Raw genomic sequence first — 27708 nt, 5'->3', positions numbered from 1 at the left:
ACTGAGAGTTAAAAGGGTGGATAACTGAATACTGAGAGTTAAAAGGGTGGATAACTGAATACTGAGAGTTAAAAGGGCGGATAACTGAATACTGAGAGTTAAAAGGGTGGATAACTTAATACTGAGAGTTAAAAGGGTGGATAACTGAATACTGAGAGTTAAAAGGGTGGATAACTGAGCTAGTTAGTGCATAATTTCAAGTTTTTGAGCTTGTACTCATCCTGAGTGTTTCTTTCTGCGTCCCCGCTGTTTTTTTACTCTGCTGCTTCAAAAACTTGAAATACTGAGCTCTCTAATAATGAGCCGTTGACAGCGCTTCGATGTTCAGTCGAACATATTCGGGTTTACTGTTTGCAGGGGTAAACAACATGGTCGAAGCTGCGTGTATCGCCAGGGTTTATTTTAAAGCAGTGGGTATTATTTTTAGCTGCGGCACTATTATTTTATGGAGAAAAAAAAACGCACCGAGGAAGAGAAGCTGTTCGAACTGAAAGCATCTGGGAGTTGCTGCGTTTCACCATTTGTCAACCGCGCGATTTATACGAGTGTGCAGATGCATCGGTCGTAAGATGGGGCTCTGCGTTGTGGGCATGGGAATTTAAAAAAAAAAAAAAAACTTTTTTTTTTTTTTTCTGAGATCGACGAACAGAAATCTCTGCCGTTATTCTGTTTGAAGCAGGCGGAAAAAGCGATTCTGAGTGTAGGTAATGATCCAAAAATCGCATTTCCGCCACCTACGAATGCTCCATAGAAAATTACCATTTAAATCTTAAAAATCTTTATAACAAATGTTAGACGACGCACCCAGACGCCACTGTCTTTCACGTGTGCAAAAGATCATCTAGAATGAAAATGTCGTATGAAATTAGTCCCCTATATGAAAGAATATGGTTACTCTGAGCAACGTGACTTCTTCTGAAGCGCTTCAGTCCGCAAGGCTTAGCGACGGTCGTCAGGGAGCTGTAACAAACTCGATGCAATTAACTGAACGTTAATTGCAGTTTATGCAAGCGCCTCCCCTCCCCCTTTGCAAGGAGCACAACGCAATGAACAGCCTCTCTAGTATTCCGCCTCATCATAACGATAATAACAACGTCGACACAGTCGGAGCACCTTATTTCCCTGGACGCATTATCGCGGTTAACAATAAAACAAAAAACTGCACGGCAAAGCCACGCATGCTAATGAGGCTGACAGAATGAAGCGTAGCGGCTGTATGTTCTCCTTTTTCCCCCTTCGATTCCTGACATTCGCCGACCACTGTGAACGCCGCCTGGGCGCACGACTCAGCGACACAGTACCCGGCTAGAGCGGGCTCTCGCGTTCCGCATGCATGCGTTCAAGCGGCGAAACGGGGGCCCCCGAGCGCATTCTTCGGCCGCCGCCGCCGCCGATGAAAACGAACGCGCATTCCCCGCTAGAAGAAAGGACCCGCAAGCAGAAGCGGCGCTCTTTCTGCTCTTGTATGGCGCTCAGAGCCGGCATTCATTACATTTCAACTCCACTTCTCCCGCGTCTCGCCCTGAAAAACTTTTTCCTAGAAAGATCGTCTCCCGTTTCGGCGAATTTTTTTCGCTCGTGCTACAGCGTTGTCATTAAGCGTCGTCTGGGGATGTCGTAGCCTCGCCTAAATCGGTGCAGCACTGTGGAAGGCGGAGCAGAGGTATTAGCCAATCAGGGACTCAGGTCACGATGCTACGACTCGTCAGGGCGACTCGCGATTGGCTGGCATTCATGCGTTTGACCAATCACAGCGGTCTAAGGCAAACGAGTCGGTTCGTGACGAACAGTTCCAAGGGAGATTTCGATAGTAATTGCTTGCAATGCAGCTTACCATTAACGTATTATGCAAAGAATACTGCAGATGAACAGACACCAACAGTGTCCAGAGAAGAAAAACCAAGCGAGATAAGCCATACGCAGCTTAAATTGCGAAATTTACGGTTTAGAATTAATTTTGGCCGTCTGCAGAGCACGCAGATGCTGATATTATTGTACGATCGGCGCCGTTGAACGTCGGCACGTGTCGCTTTATTCCTTCTGATTTCTTTTTAATTTTTCAGTCCGACTTTCGCCTTTCCGTATACCTCCTATTCCGTGAGAGTGGCTGCGCAGTTTCCACGTACAGCCGATGACGCCTCTGCAGCTGACGTTAAAAATGCTATTTTTATTGTAGCATGTGTGACGGAGCTCTATTGTTGTTTTTTTCTTTAAAGCTTGTAACAAAGTTCACACTTCAAAGCAATGCCTGCTGTCATCAGCGTAGTTCCATCTTCTTTGCTACCTTTCGTCTGACGTAAATTCTGTGGTAAAGCTTTTCGTTTTCTCTCTTTTTTTTTTTTCATTTTCCGGTGACTAGTGAAATGACGCGGACTCAGCACTGATGTTAATTTTCGGTGTCAGCGCTGATTGTTTAGCTGATAACGCTTCCTTCTTGCTGATACTGTTCTGATTCTACCTTCAGTGCCGACAGCTAACCAACCCTCTTCCATGTGGTGTTGCTCAGACCTCCCCAAAACACACAGAAACATTGAGAATATAGAGCAGTGGGGGGCACTCATGCGCAGCTCAATTTCAGCCGTCCAAGCCGAGGCATGCCGATGGGCATGCAGCGGCTGATGGGGATCAAGGGCACCCATCTCATCACCCTTATCGTTTAAATTCGTGGGCAAATAAAGTATTTAACAACAACAACCATACTTACAAACCTGTTCTCTACTTGCAGCAAAACCTGCCGTTCTGGGGTAAAAATATGGCCTTTGCGGCATAGAGGTAGCAATGCTGACTGACCTCAGAATACAGAGAGAGAGAAAAAAATTACGGTCGATTTGCATAGTTAATGAAATTCGAAGTATGTGCGTAGCACTGCTTAGGCGCCGAGGTAAGCACAAGATGCTTCACGACGCGGCGAGCGGCTGGGAGCCGAAGTCCAGGGAGCACCGCGCGTGCACGTCTGCTGTCCATGAACGCTGAGGAGTGACTGATGCGAAGGGAGAGATGCTGAAGTTGAGGACGCGCGAGCGACACACGACTGCTCACTCCGGAGTAACACGCGCTTGTGCAACGCTGCCCAGAGACGGCCACCACGTCCGCAACTGACACGCCCCTCTCTCACTGTCTTACTCTCTCACCGGGTGCATCTATGCCTAAAGCCCCTCAAATTATCTATGCCGCCGCTACACTCCCTCGGTGTTAAGTCGCGTTCTGCAGGCGTCGCCACTTCCCCTTCCTCCTCTTCAAGTTCAAGCAGAGAAGGATGGACAGAGAGAGAGAGCGGCTTAAGATGCAGCTATGTGGCCGCTTCGCCTCCTCAATGCTGAGCCGCGCAACGCGCGCGTCGCCACCTTCTCTTTCTCCTCTTCAAGTCCACGAAGAGAGAGTGAGCGGCTTCGGACAGACGTGGGCAAAATCCGTGATTGCGGCTAGTAGGGCTACGCACTAAAAGTTGACGGATACACCGTAATAAACTTGAACACACTGATGGCATTGTTTTACTAAGTAACTAGAGCATGATTGGACCCGAAAGCCCCCAAAGAACAGCGAGATTAAAATTACTGTAAAGGATACTGACGTTGAATGCCCATGGAAATGAGCAGTTCAGTGCAAGCAGCGAGGTACCGGATGTTGTGACGAAGTTGTACTGATAGTAAGCTATAGACTTATATACCCATAAGGCAAATAGTGACAGCCCAAAGCTTATACTAGCCATGAAAGAAAGTAACCACGAAATTAAGAAAGGACTCGAGTGAGTTTGTCAGGTTTACTCTCAGCTGGTTTTTCAACATGGCAATGAAAAATCTTCCGGTCCACCTGGAGAAAGTCTCGGGCGTGCAGTACGCGCTGTACGCGGACGACATCTCCATATGGGCCACGCAGGGCTCTCTCGGAGAAATGGAGGCCAGCTTGCAGGAAGCAGCCACCGCTGTAAATGAGTACGCGAAAAAATGCGGCCTTCAGTGTTCACCAAAAAAATCCGAATTCGTCCATATTCGTCCCTCCAAAAAAGGCACAGACAAGATAGAATTGCGACTTGGATCAGAACCGATACCCGAGAGAGAGGAAATTAGAGTACTGGGCCTTTTCATTCACCAGCGTAAGCTAGCGACGACCACACTCGACAAGCTAAAAAAGGTGGGAGACCAGGTGGGCCGAATGGTCCGCAGAGTCTCAAACAAAAAAGGGGGACTGAGAAGCAAAGATGCTCTACGGCTGGCCAATGCCTTTGTAACAAGCAGAATGCTGTACTCGACCCCTATCTCCACCTCAAGAAACACGACGAGAACATCCTCGAGGTGATCACGCGCAAAATAGCGAAGAAGGCCCTCGACCTCCCTGTAACCACGTCGAACCTGAGACTCCAAGGTCTGGGTATGACGAACTCGTTCGAGGAGCTGAGAGAAGCCCACCTAACGAGTCAATACATGCGACTATCGCAGACACCGTCGGGGCGTCGCCTATTAACCCGTCTACACATACAACACACGACTGTAACCGAGGAAAGAGTAAGGCTTCCCCAGGAGTGGCGATATGCCCTGCACGTAAAACCACTCCCCACTAATATGTCCAAGGACGACCACGAGGGTAGGCGCATGGCCAGGGCAGAGGCCTTAGCTCATCACTACGAAAGAAAACCCGGAGTGTACTATGTGGACGCGTCCGGCCCGCACCAAGGCGGGTGGTACACGGCGGCAGTGATCCACGAGTCCAAAACGGTAAATGGGCTCACATTTAAAGCCCGAAGCGTAACACAGGCAGAGGAGGTCGCCATCGCGTTAGCAGCAACACATTCTGATTCCAAAACAATCATAACGGACTCGCGAGGGGCGTGTAGGAACTTTCAACAGGGCTGGGTCCCGTACCTGGCCTACCGGCTACTAAAAAACAGCTCGGACCTGACCTACCGACTACTGCAAAACAGCTCGTACGTGGAAAGTCCATCCCGCCGCTTCATAGTCTGGGCTCCGGCCCATTCTGGGCTAGAAGGAAACGAGGCAGCAGATGCCGCCGCCCGCGCGCTTTCTAACCGGGCAACCTCGTCTCCTTTCAGAGAAATTACGCAGCTGTACCAAAACAGGCACAATACTTACCCCCACCCGTGTAAAGGGTTAACAAGAGCGGAGGAACGCGTGTTTCTTCGCCTCCTTACGAATACTATGATGTGCCCGGCGTCACTTAAACACTTTGACAGTGCCTTCTCCGGGGAGTGCCCACACTGCGGGGAAATGTCCTCGGACCTTTTCCACATGGTGTGGGCGTGCCCCTCCAACCCTGCCTTTGCACCACCCGGGAGGACTGGGAGGCGACCCTACTCGCCTGCTCCGACCTGAAAGCCCAAAAGGCCTTGGTCAAAAGAGCAATGGCGGCAGCGGAAGCCACTGGGGTCCCGTACTAGGGACTCCACCTAGTGTTTGTGAGGGAAGGGCACTAAGCCTGACCCCACAGCAACCTTCATGTAACCCCATATTTTATTAAACGTTTTCACCACCACCACCACCCTCAGCTGGTGGATATAATTTCATCGATATCAATTTACAAATAAATCACATAATAGTGCCATCTTGTCAGTAGTACCAGCGTGTAGCGTGTGGGACAGAAACTTTGACGGGGGGGGGGGGGGGGGGGGGGGGTAATAATAATAATAATAATAAAAAAACGAAATTAAATTTGAGACAGTGCAGTGAGCTATAGAAAGAAAAATATGTCAATTTTTTTTTTAATGTGAGCTTCACTAATGAAATTGTTGGAAGACGAGTCAATGTCTGAAATATGCAATGAACCTAAGCTGACAGTCAGTTTTCCGCACAATTTCCATTTGTTTTTCCCATCGTTTCTGGATGGCATGTGTACACGACGACACACGGTGTTCATACGATTTTATTTTCTCCGTGTGTGCTCTCAGTATAATCCTTACCGAGCCTACATGCTTAATATTATTTCCATACTAGACATACAGAAAACGTGAAATTTATTACGACGGCTACACTCGGGAAAGATGACCTTAACGCGTAGGAAAACAAAACAAGAACAGAAGTCAGCCAGAGAGTACAGGCGAGTCGGAGGAGTGAGATCAAAAAGGGGAGATGGGTATGCTCTGGGTGCGCACGGCGCCGATAACCATAGGTTCCTTGGGATAACCTATAGAGGATCTAGCAGAGCAAGCGCAACGCGGTGCGACACAGTGTCGGGTGGACAAATGAGAATAGGAAGTACGCGTGGGTAAGGTGGTCACAGCTAGCACGGCCCGGTTTAATTGAATATATGTATTACAAGCTCTCTACTGTACAGTGAACGCAGCTATAATCCTGAGGACGATTGTGACAATGTTGATGATGATGATGATGATGATGATGATGATGATGATGATGATAACGGAAGAATCATTGTTCGTGCCACAGGACTCTGCTCCTGCTTCCCTTGGCCGCGTATGGTTACAGCGTAGGATGGCGCATCGAGAGATGATTATGATGACAAAACGGCGACTCCGAACACGACGTTCATTTAGTTGCTCAGCTTGGTTAAGTATGCTTCAATGCGTGACCGTTACGCATGCTTTGCTTCATCGTTTAGTTTGGTCCGAAGTTATCAGTAATCTCTCATTGCCATATAACGAAACAAGGAAGCCTCGGACACAAGCTGGCCTGATTGCCATCCCTTTATTGCGGCCGAGTGTGCGTTAAATCATGTGAAAGTGAAATTATGTCGCAAAAATTCGATCCTGAAGAGCTCGTGCATTTAAAGCCGGAGCGTCCGGGAATTTCACCACTTCAGTTCTCTAAGATGATGAGTGGGTTGGGGGGTGAGGAGGATAACACGGGAAGGGATTATATTGTCAGCAGCATGAGTACCAGCCTTGGTCACGATTTCTGATTCGCTGTGAGAATCCCACACTTCAGTGGGTATAGAATTCGCTGAGTCGAATGCGACGCGCGCTGTATCGCTTTCAAACAATATGCAGCGATCGAGTAAGGAGTCCAGTCAAGAGCGCGGGCGTGTGTCCGGCAACAGTAGACGGAGGCACTATCTTCGGTGTCCTGCCTCTGTATAAACCACCTTATTACATTTGGCGGAGGTGTGAATTCAGATCCCCATATTTTTCGAGAACGAAGAAACCGCACCACAACGTCTCAACAATGCAAGGAGAGAGTTAGCCTCCATTCTTCAGTATTTTTTTTTTCTTCAGTCACTCACTCTGCGTTGACGACAGTGAGACTTTGCTTGACAGCTCCCTGCACTTTTGTTCTCAGTTCAAATGGTAGGTAAGTTTCCCCATATAGACCAAACAATTCACGATTGTTCGAATCCTTATCAGCGGGCTCCTTTTCAAAGCCCGCATATGATTCCACCAGATTCAATAATAACGTCCTCTCTGAGCGCACCATCATATCACACCACTGCTAACAGGCAGCTTACGTTCAGCCTAGCCTTCTTCAAAATAACGCTATAGCCATCGAAGAGAACTGTCTGTATGGCAGGAAGTAAACGTGGCTAATGCGCCAGCTGGTGTGTTTTATTTTTTTCTTCTTTTGTGGCTCGCTGGACAGCCCTGCGATTTCCTCTCCCTCACAAAAACTAGCACGGAGTTCACAATATTGCAGGAATCATTTCTGCCAAGTTCAATGACCGACTGGCTTCGCTTGCTTCACTGTAACTCAGTTCGAGACGTCACAACTTCAGTGGGCGTCACGCCTCCGTCGTGACCCGCAATATTACCGAAAACTGACTCGTATGATGTCATATTGCAGAAAAAAAAAACATAAATAAAAAAAGAAGAAAAGAAAAGAACGAAAAAAAAAAAGAAAGAAGGAAAGGAAGAAGTAAAAGAAAGAAAAAAGCCAGGAAAACATTGGGGGGACGCTTAAGCTCCATCTTTGAGCGTAGTAAAGCGTTGACGGTTCCCTTCCTCGGTCCCCTTGCCTATCCCAGTTCGCGTAATACACGTACTATACTTATCGCTTAGTCACTGATCCTCTAATTTTGTCTTTATTATCTCGCGCACACTTATAAGCATAGAGTCGTAAGCTACCAAGTTATATTAAAGAAGAGGACTCGACAAACACATAAACAGAGCCCAGTTTAACCAGCGCGTATGAACCTGCTTGCGCTGCCTACGGAGCGCGTCTGACGCGGAATCCAAGAGATCCGAGCTCGGATTTCCATACTCTGCCAGCTTGTGCCCCCCTTCCAACTAGGTCATGTCACGTGGTCCCGTGACGTCACATAACCCGCGAGCCGATCCCTGTTAACTACCACTTGCCATTGAGGCATGCTCGTGACTTTTCACAAAAAGGCTGACAATATATATCCCAAAGAGCACACATGATCGGCCCAATATTGGAGTGTGTTGGTAATGCACTGTCCCTATGCCAGCCGGGATGCACTGGCAACACAGACCAAATATTGGGCCAGTGTTTCGTGCTGCCTGGTTTTGCCGCATTTTCTGCAGAATGGCACCCTTAACGCGCTCGCGTTAAAATTAAAGGAAAAAAAAAAGTATCTCAACTACACTGATGACAACTGCGAGGTGACTGGTGACACGAATTTGCAATTTTTTTTTCTAACCATCTCTGCGGTATGAATACTGACCGCTGCCTTTTAGTGCGCGCAGTTTCACTTTATCATTATACGATGCAGCACGCTTTTCGTCAGGTTCTGTCTCACGAGCCAGATTTCATAGATGGCAGTATATGCGTGCATACCGAGGCGTCGTAAGAACGGTCAATAGTCAGTAGTCACCGAAAATGTATCATTCCCTGCCCTGAATACCCAGTTGAATGGCCAGTTTTAAAACCTCCGCGTTATTTAGTGCGACTGGATAGCACACGCGTCATCGCACACCCGAATTAGCTGCCTTTTCGCTGGACATTGTCATTCATAGACGTCTGAGAATTAAATAGCCGTAAACACTCTCTACGCACATGAAAGCTTTGCGAGTGCCTGGTCTCAGAATATAAGAGGAAATAATAATTTTCGTGCGCTTACCTCGTTTCGTGATAATGAGAAGAGTATTCGCAACGCAGACAAAACAGAGCATGCAAAAAGAAAGGATACGCACACGTCCTCCTACTGCAATCTCACACTGTCTTCGCAACAAAAATTTTCTGCAAATTTCTGCCTAGCGAGCAGTTTTACAGAGAAAAAATAGCCGACGATTACGTTATTTCCTAACTCGAAATTCTAGCGCAGCTCATTAGCTGTTCCAGCTTTTCGATAGATTGAGGCAAAGAATTCGAACAAGACGTGGGTAGAAAAAAAAAAAAAAAAAAACTTGTTGCGCTCGCATCCCGTCGCTTGCCCAGGTGCAGATATATATATATATATATATATATATATATATATATATATATATATATATATATATATATATATATATATATATATATATATATATATATATATATATATATATATATATATACATAAAGCTCACTCGACCCAACGACGTTGAGCTCCGCTAGCGCGCACCCGTACGCATACAGCGCCCACATCGCCTGGCTGCAAGTGCGCCAAACACAAACGCGCTGCTAACACAGGCAGACGAGGCGCAGATCGAGACAAGGCCTCGTCATTGCACCTTGCCCCACAGCGCGGAGCCAAAGAGCCCGGACGGAAAGGCACACAAACCCTGTGGGTCATCTCTCCCCCTTTTCTTTCTCCGTGCCTATCGATCGCCGCCCAAAGCGGCGCGCGCGAGCGGAACCCAAGGCGGAAGTGCCGAGCACCGGACGTCTTCATTTCCGCCGCGTGCGCGTCCGCTCGTCGTCTACGCAGTCTACGTGTTTAGCGAAAGCGGCCCCGCTGCCCCGGGGCCTTACAGGCTGGCACAAGGGTGGTGTGGGTACAATGCAGTCGCGGCTGAGCAACCAGCCGCTTATGAAATCACTGAAGTTAGAGGGGGCTTTAAGCTTTGTTTGTTTTCCCTCTTTTATCCAAGAGAAAGCCTCAACGCCCCGGTGCTGCGATAAGGCCGCAAGCGCTGCTGCGGAGGCGGTCGAGCGGCTTTGCAAAAGTTGTGCATCGCATGCTCATATCAGGCACAATATGCTCAGTTCGCGGGTGTGAAGCAGTAGTACTGAGCAGTCCAAAGGCTTTGAAAATTGATTGATTGATTGATTGATTGATTGATTGATTGATTGATTGATTGATTGATTGATTGATTGATTGATTGATTGATTGATTGATTGATTGATTGATTGATCGATCGATCGATCGATCGATTGACTGACTGACTGACTGACTGACTGACTGACTGACTGACTGACTGACTGACTGACTGATCGATCGATCGATGCATGGACATCTTCGCATTTTATATCCATCGAAACACCCGCTGCGATCAGGATCGCCGAAGTCACAGTGTATTCAGTAGCCGAGCGCTGTAGCCGCCACGAGTGGTTAAAGTGACTTAAAAATTAGAACAGCTGCAAGCAAAGTTAAGGTTGATTCACTCCTTAAATTTGAAAGAACCTGCACTCTCTTCTTTTCAATACAAAGCAGCTGCCGCATTGAAGATGCGGTCAAGCCATGGATGTACGCTATACCAAAGAAGAATGCGTGGGTTTGTACGTCAGGGCCAACAGAGGCGTAGTATTCGGGGAGGGCAAAATGGAAGAGTGCATTGTCTTAAAGTACCGAAGCGACATATTTGAGCAGAAGTCAGTGTCATCGCTAAGGAAACGTTCTCCCGGACGAAGTTCTATTACAAAAAAAAAAAAAAAAAATAGAAAATATGCAACTTCTCGTGTATCCTGTCACGCGGACTACCAAAACGACTATACAGGCGCTGAAAAGAGTGTTGACGCTATCTAAAATTCCGCAGTGCCACCAAAAGTTAACCGCCATCAACTGAAAGTAATTGACTTTTTTTTTTACACCAACGAGCCCATATGTACGCCTGAACTATGAGAATATAACTACTATCGTTTTATTTATTGCGTCGCACCGGCAGATGTCGTGACTGTGGTCTGCGACCTCTACTATGTGCGACATCAAACTCACAGAATTGCTTAACGAAGGCTTAACAATTGTGACATATTCCACTCCGCACATCCTCTATAAGAACGCTAAGAAATGCTAAGTGCCGACCACGACATATTTTGTACTCCCGACGCAGTTTCACTGATTTCCTTTTAGTCACAAGAATGGCACCAACGCTGCGCTGAATCGAGCTCGAACACACGAGCGCGTTCGGTACAATTAAGATTTTCGGCTTTTCTTTCGCTTGAACATTGCTCAAAAGCTAGCAGCATAACTTATTTTGTTTTTAACACCACTCAGTTGTGTCCTTCGTGTCTCGTATTAGCTGTCGACATATTAAACTGCTCGGTCACAAACTATTTAAATAGGCGAAGATAGTTGGTTACTCTGGGTAATAAAATACTCAAGTCGTACAAGAACTGGCGGATTGCTCATCTTGAGAAATCTAATTCCTCCGTATTACTCGCAAAATGGTTTTATTATATCGCAGATGCCAATTGCCCTTGAAGACAGTCATTAGCTACAAGTATTCAGGTGCAACCGCCATAATCTGTCCTTGTCTCTTCATCGAAAATATCTGTTGATCAGTAAATTACGTAAATTACTTTGCTTCTTCAATTATGAACTATAAAAACTGCCAGCAGCGTTACATAGCATACCCAACAACTATCAAGCAAGAAATCCAGTATGCGAGCGTTGCGTGGGGACCATATATTAACATGAATATTAAATATATTGAAGAAATTCAGAGAAAAGGTTCATTAATTCTAACCACACTGCTTTATTCCCAACTAGGACGTATACGCTTTGCTTTTTCTGTGTATCTTGCTTCCTCGCCACTCTTTCTTTTCTTGCATTTCTGAAGACCGCAGTAATGAATAAGTAAATAAGTAAATAATCTACGCGAAAACTAAGAACATTCTCAAAACCACACAAAATTTTTAGTTAGCAGCACTCAATGAAAAAAAAAAAAGAAAGAAAAGAACGAATAAGAAAGGTATGCTCACATTTCAGTACAGATTTAATACCAAATGTCATCTACTGCCTTTGGTATCCGATCTCTTGTATATCATAAAGGCACTGCAGCAAGATGATATTCGTTCTGCGTGCACTCTTAAACTTTTGACACCTGTTTTATGTGCAAAAGGGGCGCTCGAGCGTCCCAGTGTACTACGCGCAAAAAGTGAGGCAAAGGTAGGGCAAGTCGGCTAACGAGTACGGAATTCCATTTCGCTGCCCTGGGTTGTGTAAAACTGAAGAGGACAGTATAAGTAAAAACCTGAGAGAGGAGTGCGGCCTGAACGTCAAAAATCGCTACAAGCAGTGCCATGAGCACCGTGAGAGCTTCCGCGCCCTGCGTCCTCAAAAAGAACACAGCACTCGCTTTCGAAGTAAAACAAGTGACGTTCGGACAACGAAAGAAGTCCCACCGTGACGCAGCGCTGCTCAACATACAGGATGTTAGCCCTGCATGTGATAACGTTACACCTTAAATAATGCAAGAATTTCCAGAGTGTGCTGTCTCAGCAGTTGCGCTTTTAAAAACTTCTTCATTAAACGTTTTATCAGCATAAAAGGCTTATTTTAGGGACTTTGTGCAACAGCGCTGGCCGTAAAGAGTGAGCTCTGTTGTCAAGCGGAGATTCCCAGCTGAAATCAAGTTTACGCGGCACAGTAGCCGACAAGCACATAATGAAATATTCACGTTAGAAGAGTGCTCACTGAGTTAAGTGCGCAGGCAGTCGTGCGTACACGCTCAAACATGGCGCTTTCCAGCCCCTCCTATGGCGATCGATAACACAAAATTTCCATGTACCGCCGTCTGGAGCGTAACGGAAATAAAACATCTATGTCAACGATTGAGACCCAGATTGCGAGAATTCCTAGGCGAAGCACAATTCTGAGCACTCCGACTCATCAGAATCGGCTTCTTCACCAAAATTTCACGAAAACGGGATTTAAGGTCGGGTACTGAGGCCCCACTGATCAAAGACGCTTCGCATGATTTCCCTAAAGGCTTCAACTGGCGCAGTCAACAGGATGAAGAACCTGCTGCTGAATTCTTGCTGATGAATAATGCAAATGCGTTGAAAGCTGGAGCCATGGGTTCAATATTTGTGGCAGCTGTTTTTGTTTGTTTGGATGGTTGTCTGTATTCTTCATGAAAAGTTATCCGCTATAACGCGCCGAAAATCAACGCAAATCAGCGTGCACTAGAGCAGAGAGCAAATGTCTCATAATACAACAAATTTTAGTGGAAAATTACACAGCAGTGATCCTTCGGCCATCAGTTTCAGAACGAACGAAGGCTTTTCAAAACTGCAATTTTACACCATGTTTTTCATGCTCCATGGTATGCTAAATGTTAAACTTCACAGATCTCACTTCCACAGTACTGAGTCTGCGCAGCACGCCTGTCCTTACCGCTTACTTTCTCGAATATTTTCCTTTGTAATACTCCCGTAGAGCAGGTTATCATGCACTCCAGGGTACTACGTGTAACAAGGAAAATGCTAATCCAGGTAATGTTTCGTACAGTCGTTGCACGAGAGCATTAGGTTAAACGCTTTAAGGTGCTTTACGATAAAGAACATATCGCATGCTGCCGCTTGGCGTGTCACTCAGGTTCATGGTGCGGTTTAATGTAGTCGGCTGATATACTCAGTACAATGTGGCAGCGCATCGCTATGGTGTGACAAGCTACAAAGCGTTACTACCCGTCGCGTACCATACAGCTGTATATACTTTACACGATTAAACCCGGTGCTCCAAGCGCGCGTATATATATATAGAGACTACCAATGGCTGCCGACCTTCGCTATATTGATCACCCCTGAGGAATCGCCGAAAAACACTGCTGCCACAGACGTGCGCACGTGCACGAACGTCCCTTATAACTTCTCGTCTGGCGTATGTGTTTATTCGCATAAGATAATGCGCGCGCGGTTATGTGGGCACGCTCTGCGAGGCGCCTACACACTATCCCCATGAAGCGTGACTTAAAACGCCCTACGTCACGCTGGCTCTGACTCTTCTGTCCCACCAAATAGGTGCAGCGCTGTGGACACTAGAGCTACTCGAGCCTAACAGTGTCCGCAGTTCACAGGGCCATTGATTGGTCGTCGCACTGGTTATAGCACTTCCGTACGTCACCGGGATTTGTTGGTAAGCGAACCCCAGTCGAAAAAAACTTCAGAACCGTGTCAAAAATACAACATATTCTGTAGTTCTGTAGCAACATCAAATTTTTCTGTAGTTCTGTAGTTTTTCTGCAGTATATTTCTGTTGTCTGTAGTTCTCTAGCACTTTTCTGTTGTAACTACAGAAATTTCTGATGTTACTGCAGAACCTTCTCTTGTCACAACAGGTATCCCGTCAAAAATCGCACAGAAATTCTGTCGTAACAACAGAAAATTTGCTGTAGTTTTTTTCCGGCTGGGATAACCTTCGAACCCATGGTTTCTCTCGCCTGCAGGCAGTTCAACGTGACTGGCTAACACCGCCTCCAGCTTGCACAGTGCTGCACGGTTTTAGTGAGAGGCGGCAGCACGGGCAGCAGCTGCCTCGGAGTCATGCTGCTGCAAAGGCGGGGTTTTGACGGGTGGCGCTCCCGAATGCGGGAGAATGCCACTCCGCAGGACATTTCAATGTGGGTCAAAGAATTCCTATTGAGTTCATAAAGAGATAGAGCATTTCGGCCGCGATTCAACGGCGCCTTGAGACCACATTTGTAACTTTCAGAATTCCGCCCTTTTCCTGCCCCCGACTGACTTTGTATTTATTCTCGTCATTAACAAACAAAAAAATAATGGAAGCTAGCACAATGAAGCTTGGAAACGCATGTTAAGGCATCCGCAAGTTCATACTACAATGAAAGCGATGCGAATGCAACGTAACAAAAACATTCAGAAACGTCGTCAATATGAGTACCGATGCAAAGATGCCCTGCATTACAAAGTAAGTTTTATTTATTTATTTATTTATTTAGTAGCCTCGCAGGCTGCCACTGGAGTGTTATGTGAAGGGGGTCACATTAGAATCTCGGGTAAAAAACAAACAGGAAAACATCGTTAAAATAAAGTAAATAAATCATCTGGACGACGGAAACAATATAAAAAACTCTAGAACAAAATACTGCACAGTTTTGCTTTGCAGGCAATGGGGTCAGAGATGTGAGCAATATTAACTGGAAGACCATTAAGTGATTGCACATGGCCGGCTTGATAAATTGAAAGCGCTGGTTTCTTCTTAAAGACGTCTTGCACAGGCGATTGTGCAAACCGCGTGATGGGAGGATTGGCTGTGTAAGAGGTAGGATGAAAGGATGATAGCTGTAAACATTTTTGTGGAAGATGCAAATAATTACGATCCTTCCACTGGATTCTAAAGACAGCAGGGACAACGATGTGTCAATGCTATAATCAGTCAAGCAATGAAACGAGCGGCGCGATTTCATAGGCGCTCTAGGGAATTAATTAGGTATCCTTGATGAAGTGAGCAAATGGAAGATACGTATTCAAGTCGAGAGCGGAGAAATGTTTGACAATCGAGTCGCCAAGTAGAAGCTCTGAGGTTACATTTTAAATATCCAAACTTACGGTTAGCTTTAAAAGTAACTTTTTCTATATCGGTTGTCCATGAAAAATAAGGCAAGAAATAGGCGCCGAGCTACTTACATGATGACGCAAGGGTACGTAAATTGGCATTTGAATCATTAGCACTAAATGTCATTAATTTACACTCATCAGTGTTGAGGGACATTTTTCACGCTGAGTACCGTTAGTAAAGCGGCCGAGATCTTCCTGAAGAGCGATGCGATCGCTAACAGAGTGGATATTACGATAACTATAAATAATGCAATCATCAGCGACCAGTCCGATGGTAGAGTTTATAGTTAACGGTAGATCATGTAGATTAGAAACAATAATGGGCCAATTACACTGCACTGAGATATACGGGATGTCACACCAGTTAAGAATAATGAACAGCTATCAACAAAAGTTTTACACATGGAATGATAAAGAATTTCGTACCCAAGAAGCTGTTAGGAAATAAAGGTTCGGACATGATTCTTTTGCTATTAGAGGACAAATAGGCGACCAAAGGTTTTAGCAAAGTTGAAGATATAGTCTATTTGGAGGCTCGTCCATTCCCTATAGAAGCAGCTCGTTGACAAACTCAAGCTTGGAGTTGGATGGGATAACGTGTTTCATTAGATAGACCTGTCTTTAATCAACCCGTGCTTTTTTCAAAAAGATAAACTTTTACTTTCTAAGTGCAGTGTCGTGTTGGACGCAATGATGTGTTCGAGAAGTTCGAAAAACACACATTCGAAAAACACACAAAACACACACAGAAGTTCGAAAAACACAAAAACACACACGATACTGAACGACAGTTAGCAACGTTGATTCTGTCATTAAATTCGAAAATTGGAATGAGTTTTCCAGTTTTCCAGCCGTAATGCAGCTGCTCACCTCTTTAATGACTGAGATGAAAAGAATTAGGGTGTTTTGCAAAAGAACGCAGGAAAAACTGGTGAAAAAAAAAATCTTGAAATTGACACAAAAACGGGTGGCGAGAACGTGCTACTACAGAGTGAAGAAATTCCTCACAACATGCCTAATTAGAGTGTGTATGAATTATTAAGAGCCAGTGATTACCTTTGCTCAGCCTGGCAACCAATAGACTGCGTGCGTCAAACAATAACTGCTTGAAATCCACGAGCACACTGCGTGCCTCGGGAGCACATAGAAGCTGAAAGAATTCTGCGCGGTTCAGGTTCTCAGGCAAATGATGAAAGCAACGTGACTCGAAGTCTCGGGTATAAGGTATATAATATCAAGCTATGAGACTACACGTGGATACCGCCCGAAAGTCACGTTCCGTCCCGACGCGCAAAACGCACAAAAACGCGCAAAAAAAAAAAAAAGAAATGGCCAGAACGCTTAGTGCGAATTTTGACGGCTTCTTCATGGAGCATTCAAGCGCAGCCACTCTCCTTTTCGGTGAATGTGCACGCACTCAACCAAGTTTTCCCTTTCGGTAATGCCAACATATAAATTCCTGCTCCCGAGCGCAGCCAAACCGTCGAATACCGATGAGCAAACATTTTCCTCATTTCGACGTAGCCTTCATACATTCGCAACATGCTAAGCAGCTTGCGGCGACCACTGCTCTGCTTAGAGTATTTTCAGTGTTAGAGCAGTTGGTAATAGCTCCTCTCGTGTCGCGTTCAAAAGCATCGAGGCAATGCCCTAGGGGGCATTGATAGAGAGCGGCTAGAAATGAGAAGTTCGATGGTATAACATGGCGAAAAAAAAAATACAGGCAAATGAGACGACGTTGCATGATGCTGGTGACTCATCTCTAGGCGATACAGCGAGCTCGATGGCGGCATTACAAACAACTGGCGCAGCGCTCGTGTTCAGGTGTCTGAACACCCAACACCCTGGAAGGTTAGAGACCATCGGCGGCAGCGAGCTCGCACCTGCAATGCGGCATTTGCAACGCGGCATGTTCGAGGCAGCAGCACAGGTGAAGGACACGGATCCGGCTCTCGGATTCCGACCTGACCCGGCGACGACTCGAACGCCGGGTCGCGGATTATACACAGCCTATCGAATAGCGTGCACATGTACCGTATTCTCTCTCTCTCTCTCTCTCTCTCTCTCTCTCTCTCTCTCTCTCTCTCTCTCTCTCTCTCTCTCTCTCTCTCTCTCTCTCTCTCTCTCTCTCTCTCTATTATCATGCGTGTCAGCGGCGCTATCGTCGATACGCTCGGCGCTTTCAAGCGTGGAACACTTGCGCGAACAGTGGTGCTTTTTGTCCGCTCATTTCTTTTTCCCTTCCTCATCTTTCTTTTCACATTTCCAAAGTGCGCATAAAAGGTAGAGAGAGAGAGAATCTAACGCCAGCTGCGCGTTCGTCGCTCACGCGGACGCACCGAGCTGTAAAAAAAAGCAGATGCTTCGACGCCGCTGCTCTTCAGTCGGCGACCCCTAACGCGCCTGCAGCGCTGCCGCTCTTCCACAGTGCACTGCACTCCCCAGGTCGCGGGCCGAACGACGAATCATCACACACTAGGCGCTTTCTGAACCACAAGAACACGAATACGCAGAAATGGCATAGAGGTATCATGTCATATATGTGCGCAACGTGATGACTGAAGAAAGAAAGAAAGAAAGAAAGAAAGAAAGAAAGAAAGAAAGAAAGAAAGAAAGAAAGAAAGAAAGAAAGAAAGAAAGAAAGAAAGAAAGAAAGAAAGAAAGAAAGAAAGAAAGAAAGAAAGAAAGAAAGAAAGAAAGAAAGTCGCGCCCTGAAAACAGTCCTTGTCACACAGAGGGAGAGATGGCAACCGACTTGATAAAGGCTTGGATGATGCCCGTCGCGGGTAAACGAAATTCCGTACCGGTGTTTGCGACGCTTGTCGCACTGACTCCATTTACTGCGGTGGAAATGACGCCCGCCCGTTGTGCCGATCGATGCTATCCGAGCCACAGCTGCAAGGTTCGCCCCTCTTAGAGGCCGGCTCCGAGATGTCGTGAGTTCGATTCTCAAAGATGGGCGCGGGATGATGGCGCCGCAGCTCGGCAACAGTGCCCCAGGAACACAATTGAGAGAAAGGGGGTGGTTATTTGTGCTCGAAACTTTCGGAACCGACGTGCTCTGTCTCCCATTATGCTGTTATGACGCAGTTTTGTCTTCAAACTTCTTCACGGTGTTACTGAATGCCCGAAACTTCTGAATTGCTTAGAATATCGTCTCCCAAATATATTCCTAACAAGACCTGGGGCTTTCGATGTGAGCCGAGGCATCACCAAAAACCCAGCTGCATGAATTCTTGAAAGAGTACACTGCATGTTCGGGTCTTCTCAACATATTTAACTGCTCTCAGACTGCTTTCCGTGACAATCTTTGACTTATTTGTAAAGTACGTACTGCGCAATCATTGCGCAGCTTCTCGTCTCCGACAATCGAAAAATCGCCTTACTGCACTTCATTCGGTGAAACTGCCTTAAATCTCGCATAAGACCCTTCAGCTAAATCTCGTATCACACGATACGGCGTGCTATTGTATAGTATATGTGAATATCTATTTCTGATATATTACATGGTCTTCTTAAACCAAGAGCGTATATAATCTACACTACTGTTGCTACCCATTCCGATTCCATTTGCCGCTCTCCTAAAATCACATTTCTCATGTATGCTCACTGCAGCGCGCCTAAACTCACAAGCTGATTCCTAAATATTAGCATATGCGTCGATGTGCGTATTTTCATGTACGTTGTGCGTAGTCGGCACATATGCTTTGTCTATGTTTCATTTGGAGGTTCTGTTATAAGTGGGCACACCATTCATAAGCTCCCTAACAAGTATTATTGTTCTCATTCCTGCGCAGTTATGTAATGCTTACACGAAGGTAAGTTGTATCGTCATCGTCGTCGTCATCGTTTTCTGTTTTTTGCGCTGTCCTTACAGTCTGCTGGAACAGTATCTACTAGTCGCCATTAGACGTATCGAATTCTGCTGGTCAGCTAAGCCGCCGTTCCGCTCGTGTGCTAAGGTTGCGGCGGGAAGAAACCCAATCAGCCAAAGTTAATTTTGGCACGGCAAAATGTACAACAACTGCAAACAAGTCTGCTTACGTTCAAAATGCAAAATTTTTGCGAGTACCGCGCATAGTTGCGTTATGAGTTCTGCCTTTCTTTGCTGAGTATACCGTTGCTTAGCTGCCGTCACTATAGTGCACAAATACGACACAGTCAAATTTTGGGGGTCACTGGACAAAATTTATGGGGTGGCACACCCAAATTTGTACGTCAGCATTAAGTTGGCCACACTCAAATTAGGATAGCCGTCAAGTTTGGTCAAATTCGGACGCAGAGAAATTCTGGGGGTCTAGAATGTCCAGATTTGGGGGGTTGTCTAGCCCAACTTGTAGTTAACCACTGAATTGGCCATATTTGATTTAGGCTAGACATGAAGTTTGGTTCAGTTCTGACAAGACCAAATTTTAGGGGGTGGCCCGTAAGAATATCGAGGTCACCATCGAGTTGGCCATACTCGAATTAGATTGCGCACGAAACTTGGTCAAATTGCCTGGTTATTCGTGCGGACGTGTTCTGAAAGCAGTTCCTGCGGATGCTCTCTGATCCACAGCTTCCGCTTCCGTCCACAGCTTTATTCGTTCAATTAAGTAATTAATTAACCCCTTCGACATTTCACTAACTTAATTATGCCTACTAATTACATATGTGCTTAAACAACTGTTATACTGATTACCCATGCAATTCATGATCGACAGTTTATGCGGACACTTTTGCCGACACGGTCTGTCTATATGCAGGCTCTGTATACGCCACCATGTATGAACCAAGGAATTCTTGCGCGTTAAAAGGAGCGCAACCTCATGTCGGCGCCATCATGTCTTGTGATTTCGCCCCTATAGCGTGTATACGCATTAGCCGCCTGTTTTTTGGAGAAACAGCTTGGCGAGATTGCGCCGCCGAAGATTTCGTGCAAAAAAAGAAAAAGAAAAACTCTAACTCGTGACAACGCAACAGCTGGTCGGTGCGAATAGTGTATGACCCCATTTTTTTTTTCCAGCTCTGTTTTTCTCAATGCGCCCTCGCAGAAACGCTTCCTATTTTGGCGAAACTACGGCTTTTTGTTATTGTATGTGTTTTATTCTTTCTTTTTCTTTTTTGCTACGGTGTTTAACGTTTGACCTTTCGCTCCGCATAAGCTCGCCTATACCTGCATCACGAAAGAACATGACGCGTTCTGATGAAAATGCGCATCCTACGTAAATCTCTACACCGCTTGTCGGACGCTCTTTTTCCGCTTTCTCGTTTTCTCAAAGGCGCAGGTCTCCATCGTGAAATAAAAGGAAGAAATGAACCGGGAATTTTTACGTAACGCATGCCCGTCGTCCGAAAGGGCCACGCTGAATAGCTGAAACATGGGTCTATCCCCAGGTGGTCAAAATTACACCGGAGCCTTCCACTACGGCTCCCATTTCTCTCCTTCCGCTTTCACTCCCACCTTCCTCCCTTCCCTTACGGTGCGATTCAGGTGTCCACAGAACAAGTGCGACGGATACTGCGCCTTTCCTTCCATGTGAACCAATTATTATCATCATCATCATCATCATTATTATTATTATTATTATTATTATTATTATTATTATTATTATTATTATTATTATTATTATTATTATTATTATTATTATTATTATTATTATTATTATTATTATTATTATTATTATTATTATTATTATTATTATTATTATTATTGCCGCTTACCGGATTCAATGAAACCTATAGATAAATGACTATTCCATTCAATTTCGATAATATGCTGGCATGTGGACGGAAGCGAGAGGCGCATTTATTGCTGTGCCATTGGGCACGAGAAGTACTCCGTGATCCACGTACGAAAGTGAATGGCAGCGTATAGCTAACCCGGGGATCCGGCGCATACGACGAAAACTTGCCTTGGCGCATGCACCCCAGCTTGCATTCAAGCGTGGTGAGTGGCGAGCTACCTGTATTTAATTTGTTTCAAACTTAGTATAAAAGCTTCTCACCGAAATTAGCCTCTGTCGTTTAAACGCGGCAATCCACCTATTCAAGCTAGCTCCAAATCATCTCCCGCGTACCTTTAAAGGATTAATAGCAGTCCATTGTGGATACGCCCCCGCTAGTCAACATTACCCGGAAGTGCAGCAGCCGTTGCGATTGCTCTATTGCGCGAATTCGTAATAAGCTAAACTTTCGCTTGTTTTCACGCCACGAATGGGTTCAATTAAGTTGTCGACGCGACCGATATCCGACATCTGACAAGGGGACGCAGGCGGACCGCTTAAAACTGCATAAATGTACCGAAGCCGAGATCACACACAGACACACGAACATCGAGATTTCATCGACACGTAGGCCCAACGGTATACACGGGCCCATTAGTACAACTATATGAAACGTCGAGAGCGGGTCAACACCATGAGCATGTGTTGTTGTTGTGGCTGTAGGAAGAAGGAAAAGAAAATGCACGGGCCTACTACTGGCTCTGTAGCTGAGCCATCTCCGCTGCCTCGTGCAGACAGAGGAGAATATAGAGAAGAAAGAAAGGGAAGAGGGAGAGAAAGAAGCGCGCCGCAACAACAGCCGTCGTCCACCACCGAGGTGGTGGTGGGTGCAATGACGGCTTGCAACCGATAGAAATTCGGTGGCAGGCTGGCCCCCGCCGCAAGCAGCGGTGACCTATACCTTCCCCAGCCCCATCAGGGGTATGCCTCGTTGGTGGCTGATGCAGAAAGTGTGACCAGGAAGTGGCGACAGATACAACGCGATTTCGTATCAACACTTTGGCGTAACCATTCGTTTTGCAGCATTTAGACTGGCATTTAACATTTCGCCTGCCATTTAGCATTCATCTGCTAGTCAACTTGGGGGCTAGTTCACGATAGGTATTTGAACCGACGACATATGTGCCTCCAATCGTATGCCGTTAATTGTAGATGCGGACGTCCACCAAGAAGAGAGACAGAAAATGCACATTCCTTTTCCCCCAAAACCAAGCAAACTAAATACATCTTCGCTAAACTCTGTGTTGTCTCTCAATGCTAAACCGCCAAGCAAAATCATGCCAACCAATGTTTTCTCGTGTCTTAATTGGTTCAAGCGGAGCTAAAGCAGTGCTATTTCTGATTTTATTTTTTGACGGTACAGCTGCGGAGAAGCTGGCCGTTTTCACTTTTTTGTGCATTTTAAATCACTTGGCATATAGCATATGCAACGTTGCTATGCTCTAAAAGCTGTCGGGCACGTTTAAAACTGCTGTGTTTCGGGAATAGGACAACCAGAACCACCGTCGTTTGCTGTCACAGAGTGAAATATTTCATTTTAGGGCAGGTTCTGCATAATGAAAAAAAAAAAAAAAAAAAAAAAAAAAAAGTCTGAAGGGTCCCTGCCATCAACAATGAAGACGCGTGTGCATTCTTTGCAGTCCGGTCCCCAGCCGCATTTGCCAATGCCGCGCTGAGGAAGAACCAGTAGGAAGGCGGCAGCTATGGTGAGGCATGGAAGTCAAAAGATGCATTGTTGCTCCTCAAATGACCGGCACACAACACTGCAAAGGGGATTCAAAGAAGCCAATTGCCTTTTGCTGTGGCCCTTGACATGAGTACCTGTACTCGTTGCTAATAGCAACTCAAACTCCCCACTGCTTCTGAGCCATACGTTGCGATTCCACGAATCCCAGCCACGCGTATGGACCGAAAATAAGGGCACCCACACGGTGTGCAGTGCGAGTCGCTGCGAGCCCGAAAAATTCGCGGTACGAAACGCACACAGTAGCCGGCTTCTGTTTCTTATTCCTCACGATGATTTCCCTAGAGGTTCGACCAGCTCGGTTACCACCATAGGAGGAATACGTACGTTGGAAGAGCAGTAAGTGTCAATCGGTGACGCCGGTTATTTGATACTGTCTCTTGGTGAAATCTTTCAGGCGTTCATTAAACATATATAGCTTTACTTCAAGAATACTACGTCCGAATGCAACCCTTAAATCGTAATGTAAAACTCTAGAGGTAGTGAAATCGGCATAGGCGATGTTTCCAATTCATGCACGCCGGACCTTTGCCACCAAAAGCAGGAAGGTACATAACTTTTTGTCTGCCTGAAAAACCATTCAGCCAGAGTGACAATTGTGTGCGATAACACAGATTTAAAGGTTTGTTGCCCTTCTGCCGACATTTCATACTATTTTCTTTGTTTCACTTTCTCTCCAGTGTCCCGTCATTGGTATGTGCTTCCCGCTATGGCCTACGTCACCGGAAGGCTTCTTCGTTGTGCGCCAAATTCATCCATGCCCACTCGCGTATTATTCAGGAGATGCAGAGACTGCTCGAAAATGTAGATACAAAAATAAATAAAGTCTAGAGTTTTGATGTCGGCGAAGTTATACATGTGCGCACCCACGGAAACATCTTATACGGCTCCGAAATTACGAAGAAACTGACACACGTGCCCTTACGTTACACCGGTATGGGCAGATGGACCCCGGCAGCGAACTCTTGAGCAATGAACTTGTCAAAGTATTCTTGTGCAAGAAGAAACATATTGAATATGGGAGTTTGCAGCCTGTGTTGCTAGACATTAAGTCGCCTTCTTTAATTCTTTATTCCTCTTCATTCGAAGTTGTTCAGCTCTCTGTGAACTTTGCCCCTTAACATTTTCTGAGGCAGCAGACATGAGCAGCTCCTAGATTAAGCAATAGCATGGCCTTGTTCCTCAGTCCGTCTTAAATCTGTACTCGAAATATGACAGGAGGAGCTCCAGGACTAGTGTGACCTTTGTTCCCATGTGAGGTGTTTGATAATGACATCAAAAGAAAAACAATGTACGTGATGACAGGCAGCAGGATGTGCGTGTTAGCTGCATCCTGTAAAAGGAAACTGTCTGTCTCATACAACGCTTACGCAAAAGCGAAAGGACGCAAGTGTCATGGCTTCCTGGCACGCGCGATACAAAACATGCGTCGGTCTTTGCGGCAAGCGCGACGAACGGCGAGCACTACGTTTTCTTGTACTGACCTGGGCTACCCCTCCATACGGACGTGCTTCGTTATGTTCATCTTGTCATATGTCGACAGTAGCATGGAGGCACTGTCATTCACATCCACGTGCACATAGCTCGTGGCAGGGTACTTGTAGCACTGATCGTATGGCAGACCCATTAGGCGGCAATATGCTAGCACAAGACATTAATAGGATGTAAGCTTAGGCTTCAGTATTTTTTTACGAGGTACAGTCCTAAGGAGTGTAACAAATAGTGACAGGTAAGTCTTGGAAGGGAGTTTAGTGTAGCTTGTAGCGGTTACTCCCTAACACATGGAATTCCATGACGAAGATAATCTTTGCCGGAGACGGCGGATGTCGCAACGCTGCTAGAGAAAATCCTCGCTGTCCCGGCAACAGACGCCACGTTGTGTGTACAGGGCCGAGAGGGTTGCAGCGCAGGCGCACTGCGCCCTGAGACGGTGTACCCCGCGCGGTTAGGCTTAGCCGTGCGGCAGCCCGACTCAAGTGCGCATTTTACGAGCAGGCCCGAGCCGCCGGCTCAGCAACGACGAGCCGCACGCACACGATCAAGACGCCACGCCTGCCAGGCGTCGTCGCGGACGCCAACATCTGGCGCGCCGGCGGAAACACGCGTCCCTCGCTCTTTTTTTCGGTCCGCTCATTCGAGCGTTCAGACGTTGTTTATCAATGCTTCGCAACAAGGTTCAATGTGCTATTGAGCGCTAGGCGCGACACGAAATGAAATTGACGCTTGTCGCCAAAGACACCGCAGGCCTGGCATCAGAAAGCAGCACATGCAGCGTTCAACTTAGATATCAGCTTCACTGAGCGCCCCAAAGCTTTGAGGAGAAACGCCACTTACAGGTTGACACGCCGGCAGTTCGTCTGCCCCGCAGAACTCGAGGGTGGTCAGGAGAAGGAGCCCGAACGGGGCGACGGCGACAGCCAGCAGCGCGCTGTTGGGCGGCATCTCCGGCGAAAAGTTTCCGCGCTTTCGCGTCGCCGGTGGGCACGCTGCGATGGTGGATGAAGCTGGAACGTCGGCAGACTCGGTCACCCGCTAGGCATGGTGATCCGCGCGGGTGGGCGATTTTTCTCTCTTTTTTGTTTTTGCTTTGTGCTGCGCGGCTGCGGGGTCGAGCCACGTAGGGGTCCGCGCTGCGCTCACAGCGGCAGCACGGCGACGGTGGTGCCGGTGTGCGGGCAGCGACCGCAGCGCCGCGATGCTGGCGCCGGCGACGGATGAAACTGGCAGAGCGGCGGTAGCGGCGTCGTCGCTGGCGACGGCTGCCGACGGCGATGCATGCGCAGAACGGGTAGCGGCGCGGGGATGGCGAGGAGCTCAACTGCGACGGATGGCTGCCTAAGCGCGAACGATGAAGTCCATAGAGGAGTCGGCACTACGGATCCAAAAGAAAATGTCCCTTTTTCGATTCCTTAATGCCGGTCGGCCCGTCCAAGTCGCACGTTGTTGTTGTTAGCCCTTGAAACATGGCACACGTAGAACAGCTTCTTCTTTCTTCGATAGACATGGCACATACCCACAGCAGGCGATTCGTCAGGCTTTAGTGCAGGCGCACTATATGATTACTTGATCCTGACCTAGGCTGTAACATATATATGATTTCGAATTAGGAATAAATATTGGTGAAAAATATTTTTGAATAAACATTGAGGCTATAGGGACAATAATCAAGACAAAACAATAATAAATATTAAAAACTGACGCAGACCGTAAATTTTGGCTACGTTCTATCTATTCCGGTTCTCATCTCCTTTGGAGCAAGCGCCAAGGGATAAGCCCTGAAACCAGAGTGCGATTCGGTGGTTCACGACCACGCAGTTACATCAAAATTCCCCTGCTGGAATGCGAATTCATTGCTTTTCCTTTCTATAATTTTGTTATAATTTTTGTTAAAATTCGAGTTTAAAGCTCAAAATTGTCCAAATACTCTGTTCCTTGTCCATGAAAGTTTTGTATCTGCTATGCATCCCGGCCAATCTCCCGCCGTAGAAATGCGTCATTACGACTGAGGTTATCATCATCATCAGCGTAAGCATCATCTCATCTGCAATGGGCAGCATGTGTTGTCTTGCCGAGATGCAGAGCAACTATCGTGTTAACAACGACACATCCAATGTTCTATTTATGTGGATGGCGAAGTGAATCAATGTGAGATGAGATCGAAAGGAGAGCGCGGACAGGTATTGAACGAAAGCGAACAAATCTATACAGATGTGTGGTGTATTATACATGCTGTTGTCCTGCCTCAGCAGCAGATGCTTTTCCCGTTCCCCTTAGGGGCGCATCCCGACATTATGTGGGACAAGCCGCCGAAATCATTCCCTGAGTGTTGGCTGAGTTTGTTTTTTTGTGGAGCATTGACGGCGACGCCCAAGAACCACAAAAGAGGGAAATAAAACGAAGTACTGTGCCTAATCAAAGCGGAAATTAACAGCGCATTCAAGGAGAATAAATGATGCGAACATATAGACTGCGAATTAATCATATAGTCCGCTACCTCCCGCCCATTTATTTTGCGTTTTTATAGCGTCCTTTTCTTCGCCTCCACCTTGTTTTCTTCAATCTTCCTCCATGTTTAGCTGTTTCATTTCCTCCGTCCTCTCTGTTATTCCCCCGTTTGCCACGGCCAGACGCATTGCGCATGCGTCCCGACTACTTCTGTGACCATCATCTGTTCGTGCAGAGAGCTGTCAGCTTAAGGGTCCCGTGCCGACACGAAATCTGTTCGGTCGCACACATCCTCTTGGTCTGCGCCAGACCACTTAACGACTTGACCGGCATATGCGTAGTGTTGACTGAGCCATATGTGTTTGTACCTCACTGTGCTCTTTCTTCTTCTTTGTCGGGGGATCTGGCTCGCTCTGTCAGCGCTGGCTAATTCCTTAGGCCAAAGTAATCCTAAGCCTTCGCCAATCCCACACAAGCGGAAAGAGAGAAGGAATAAGTGCACAAGAAAAAGAGAAATCAAAAGTTCTTGTCTCTTGCGATGGCCACGAAATGCCCTCGGTATGCGGGAGGGATTATGACTGCTGACTCAGGGATGGTCCAAAGTTATATCATTTATTGAACAAGGAAGCCGGAGAAAACTATACAGGACGTTGTCTTGTCTGGAAAAGAGAGA

General features: G+C 46.5%; 1 protein-coding gene across 4 annotated transcripts in view; it reads right to left on the bottom strand.

Annotated features, from left to right (window-relative positions):
* The window catches only part of LOC146208419 (endosome/lysosome-associated apoptosis and autophagy regulator family member 2-like), a 61266-nt gene extending 35488 nt beyond the window's left edge, over nucleotides 1-25778 (bottom strand). For 2 of the 4 annotated variants that reach the window (XM_084593617.1, XM_084593634.1), the window contains exon 1: nucleotides 2709-2783. In XM_084593617.1, the coding sequence (XP_084449743.1) occupies nucleotides 2709-2768 (60 nt within the window). In that variant the 5' untranslated portion in view covers nucleotides 2769-2783. Of the gene's footprint in view, nucleotides 1-2708; nucleotides 2829-25424 lie in introns of those variants that run through there. The other 2 variants (XM_084593652.1, XM_084593643.1) reach the window with 2 other exon arrangements.
* Nucleotides 25779-27708: the final 1930 nt, after the last annotated feature.

The sequence above is a fragment of the Amblyomma maculatum genome, chromosome 1 (genome assembly GCF_055883805.1).
Source record: "Amblyomma maculatum isolate TAMU_Amacu chromosome 1, ASM5588380v1, whole genome shotgun sequence".
NCBI classification, from domain to species: Eukaryota; Metazoa; Arthropoda; class Arachnida; order Ixodida; family Ixodidae; genus Amblyomma; species Amblyomma maculatum.
This window is presented reverse-complemented; position numbering and strand designations above follow the sequence as displayed.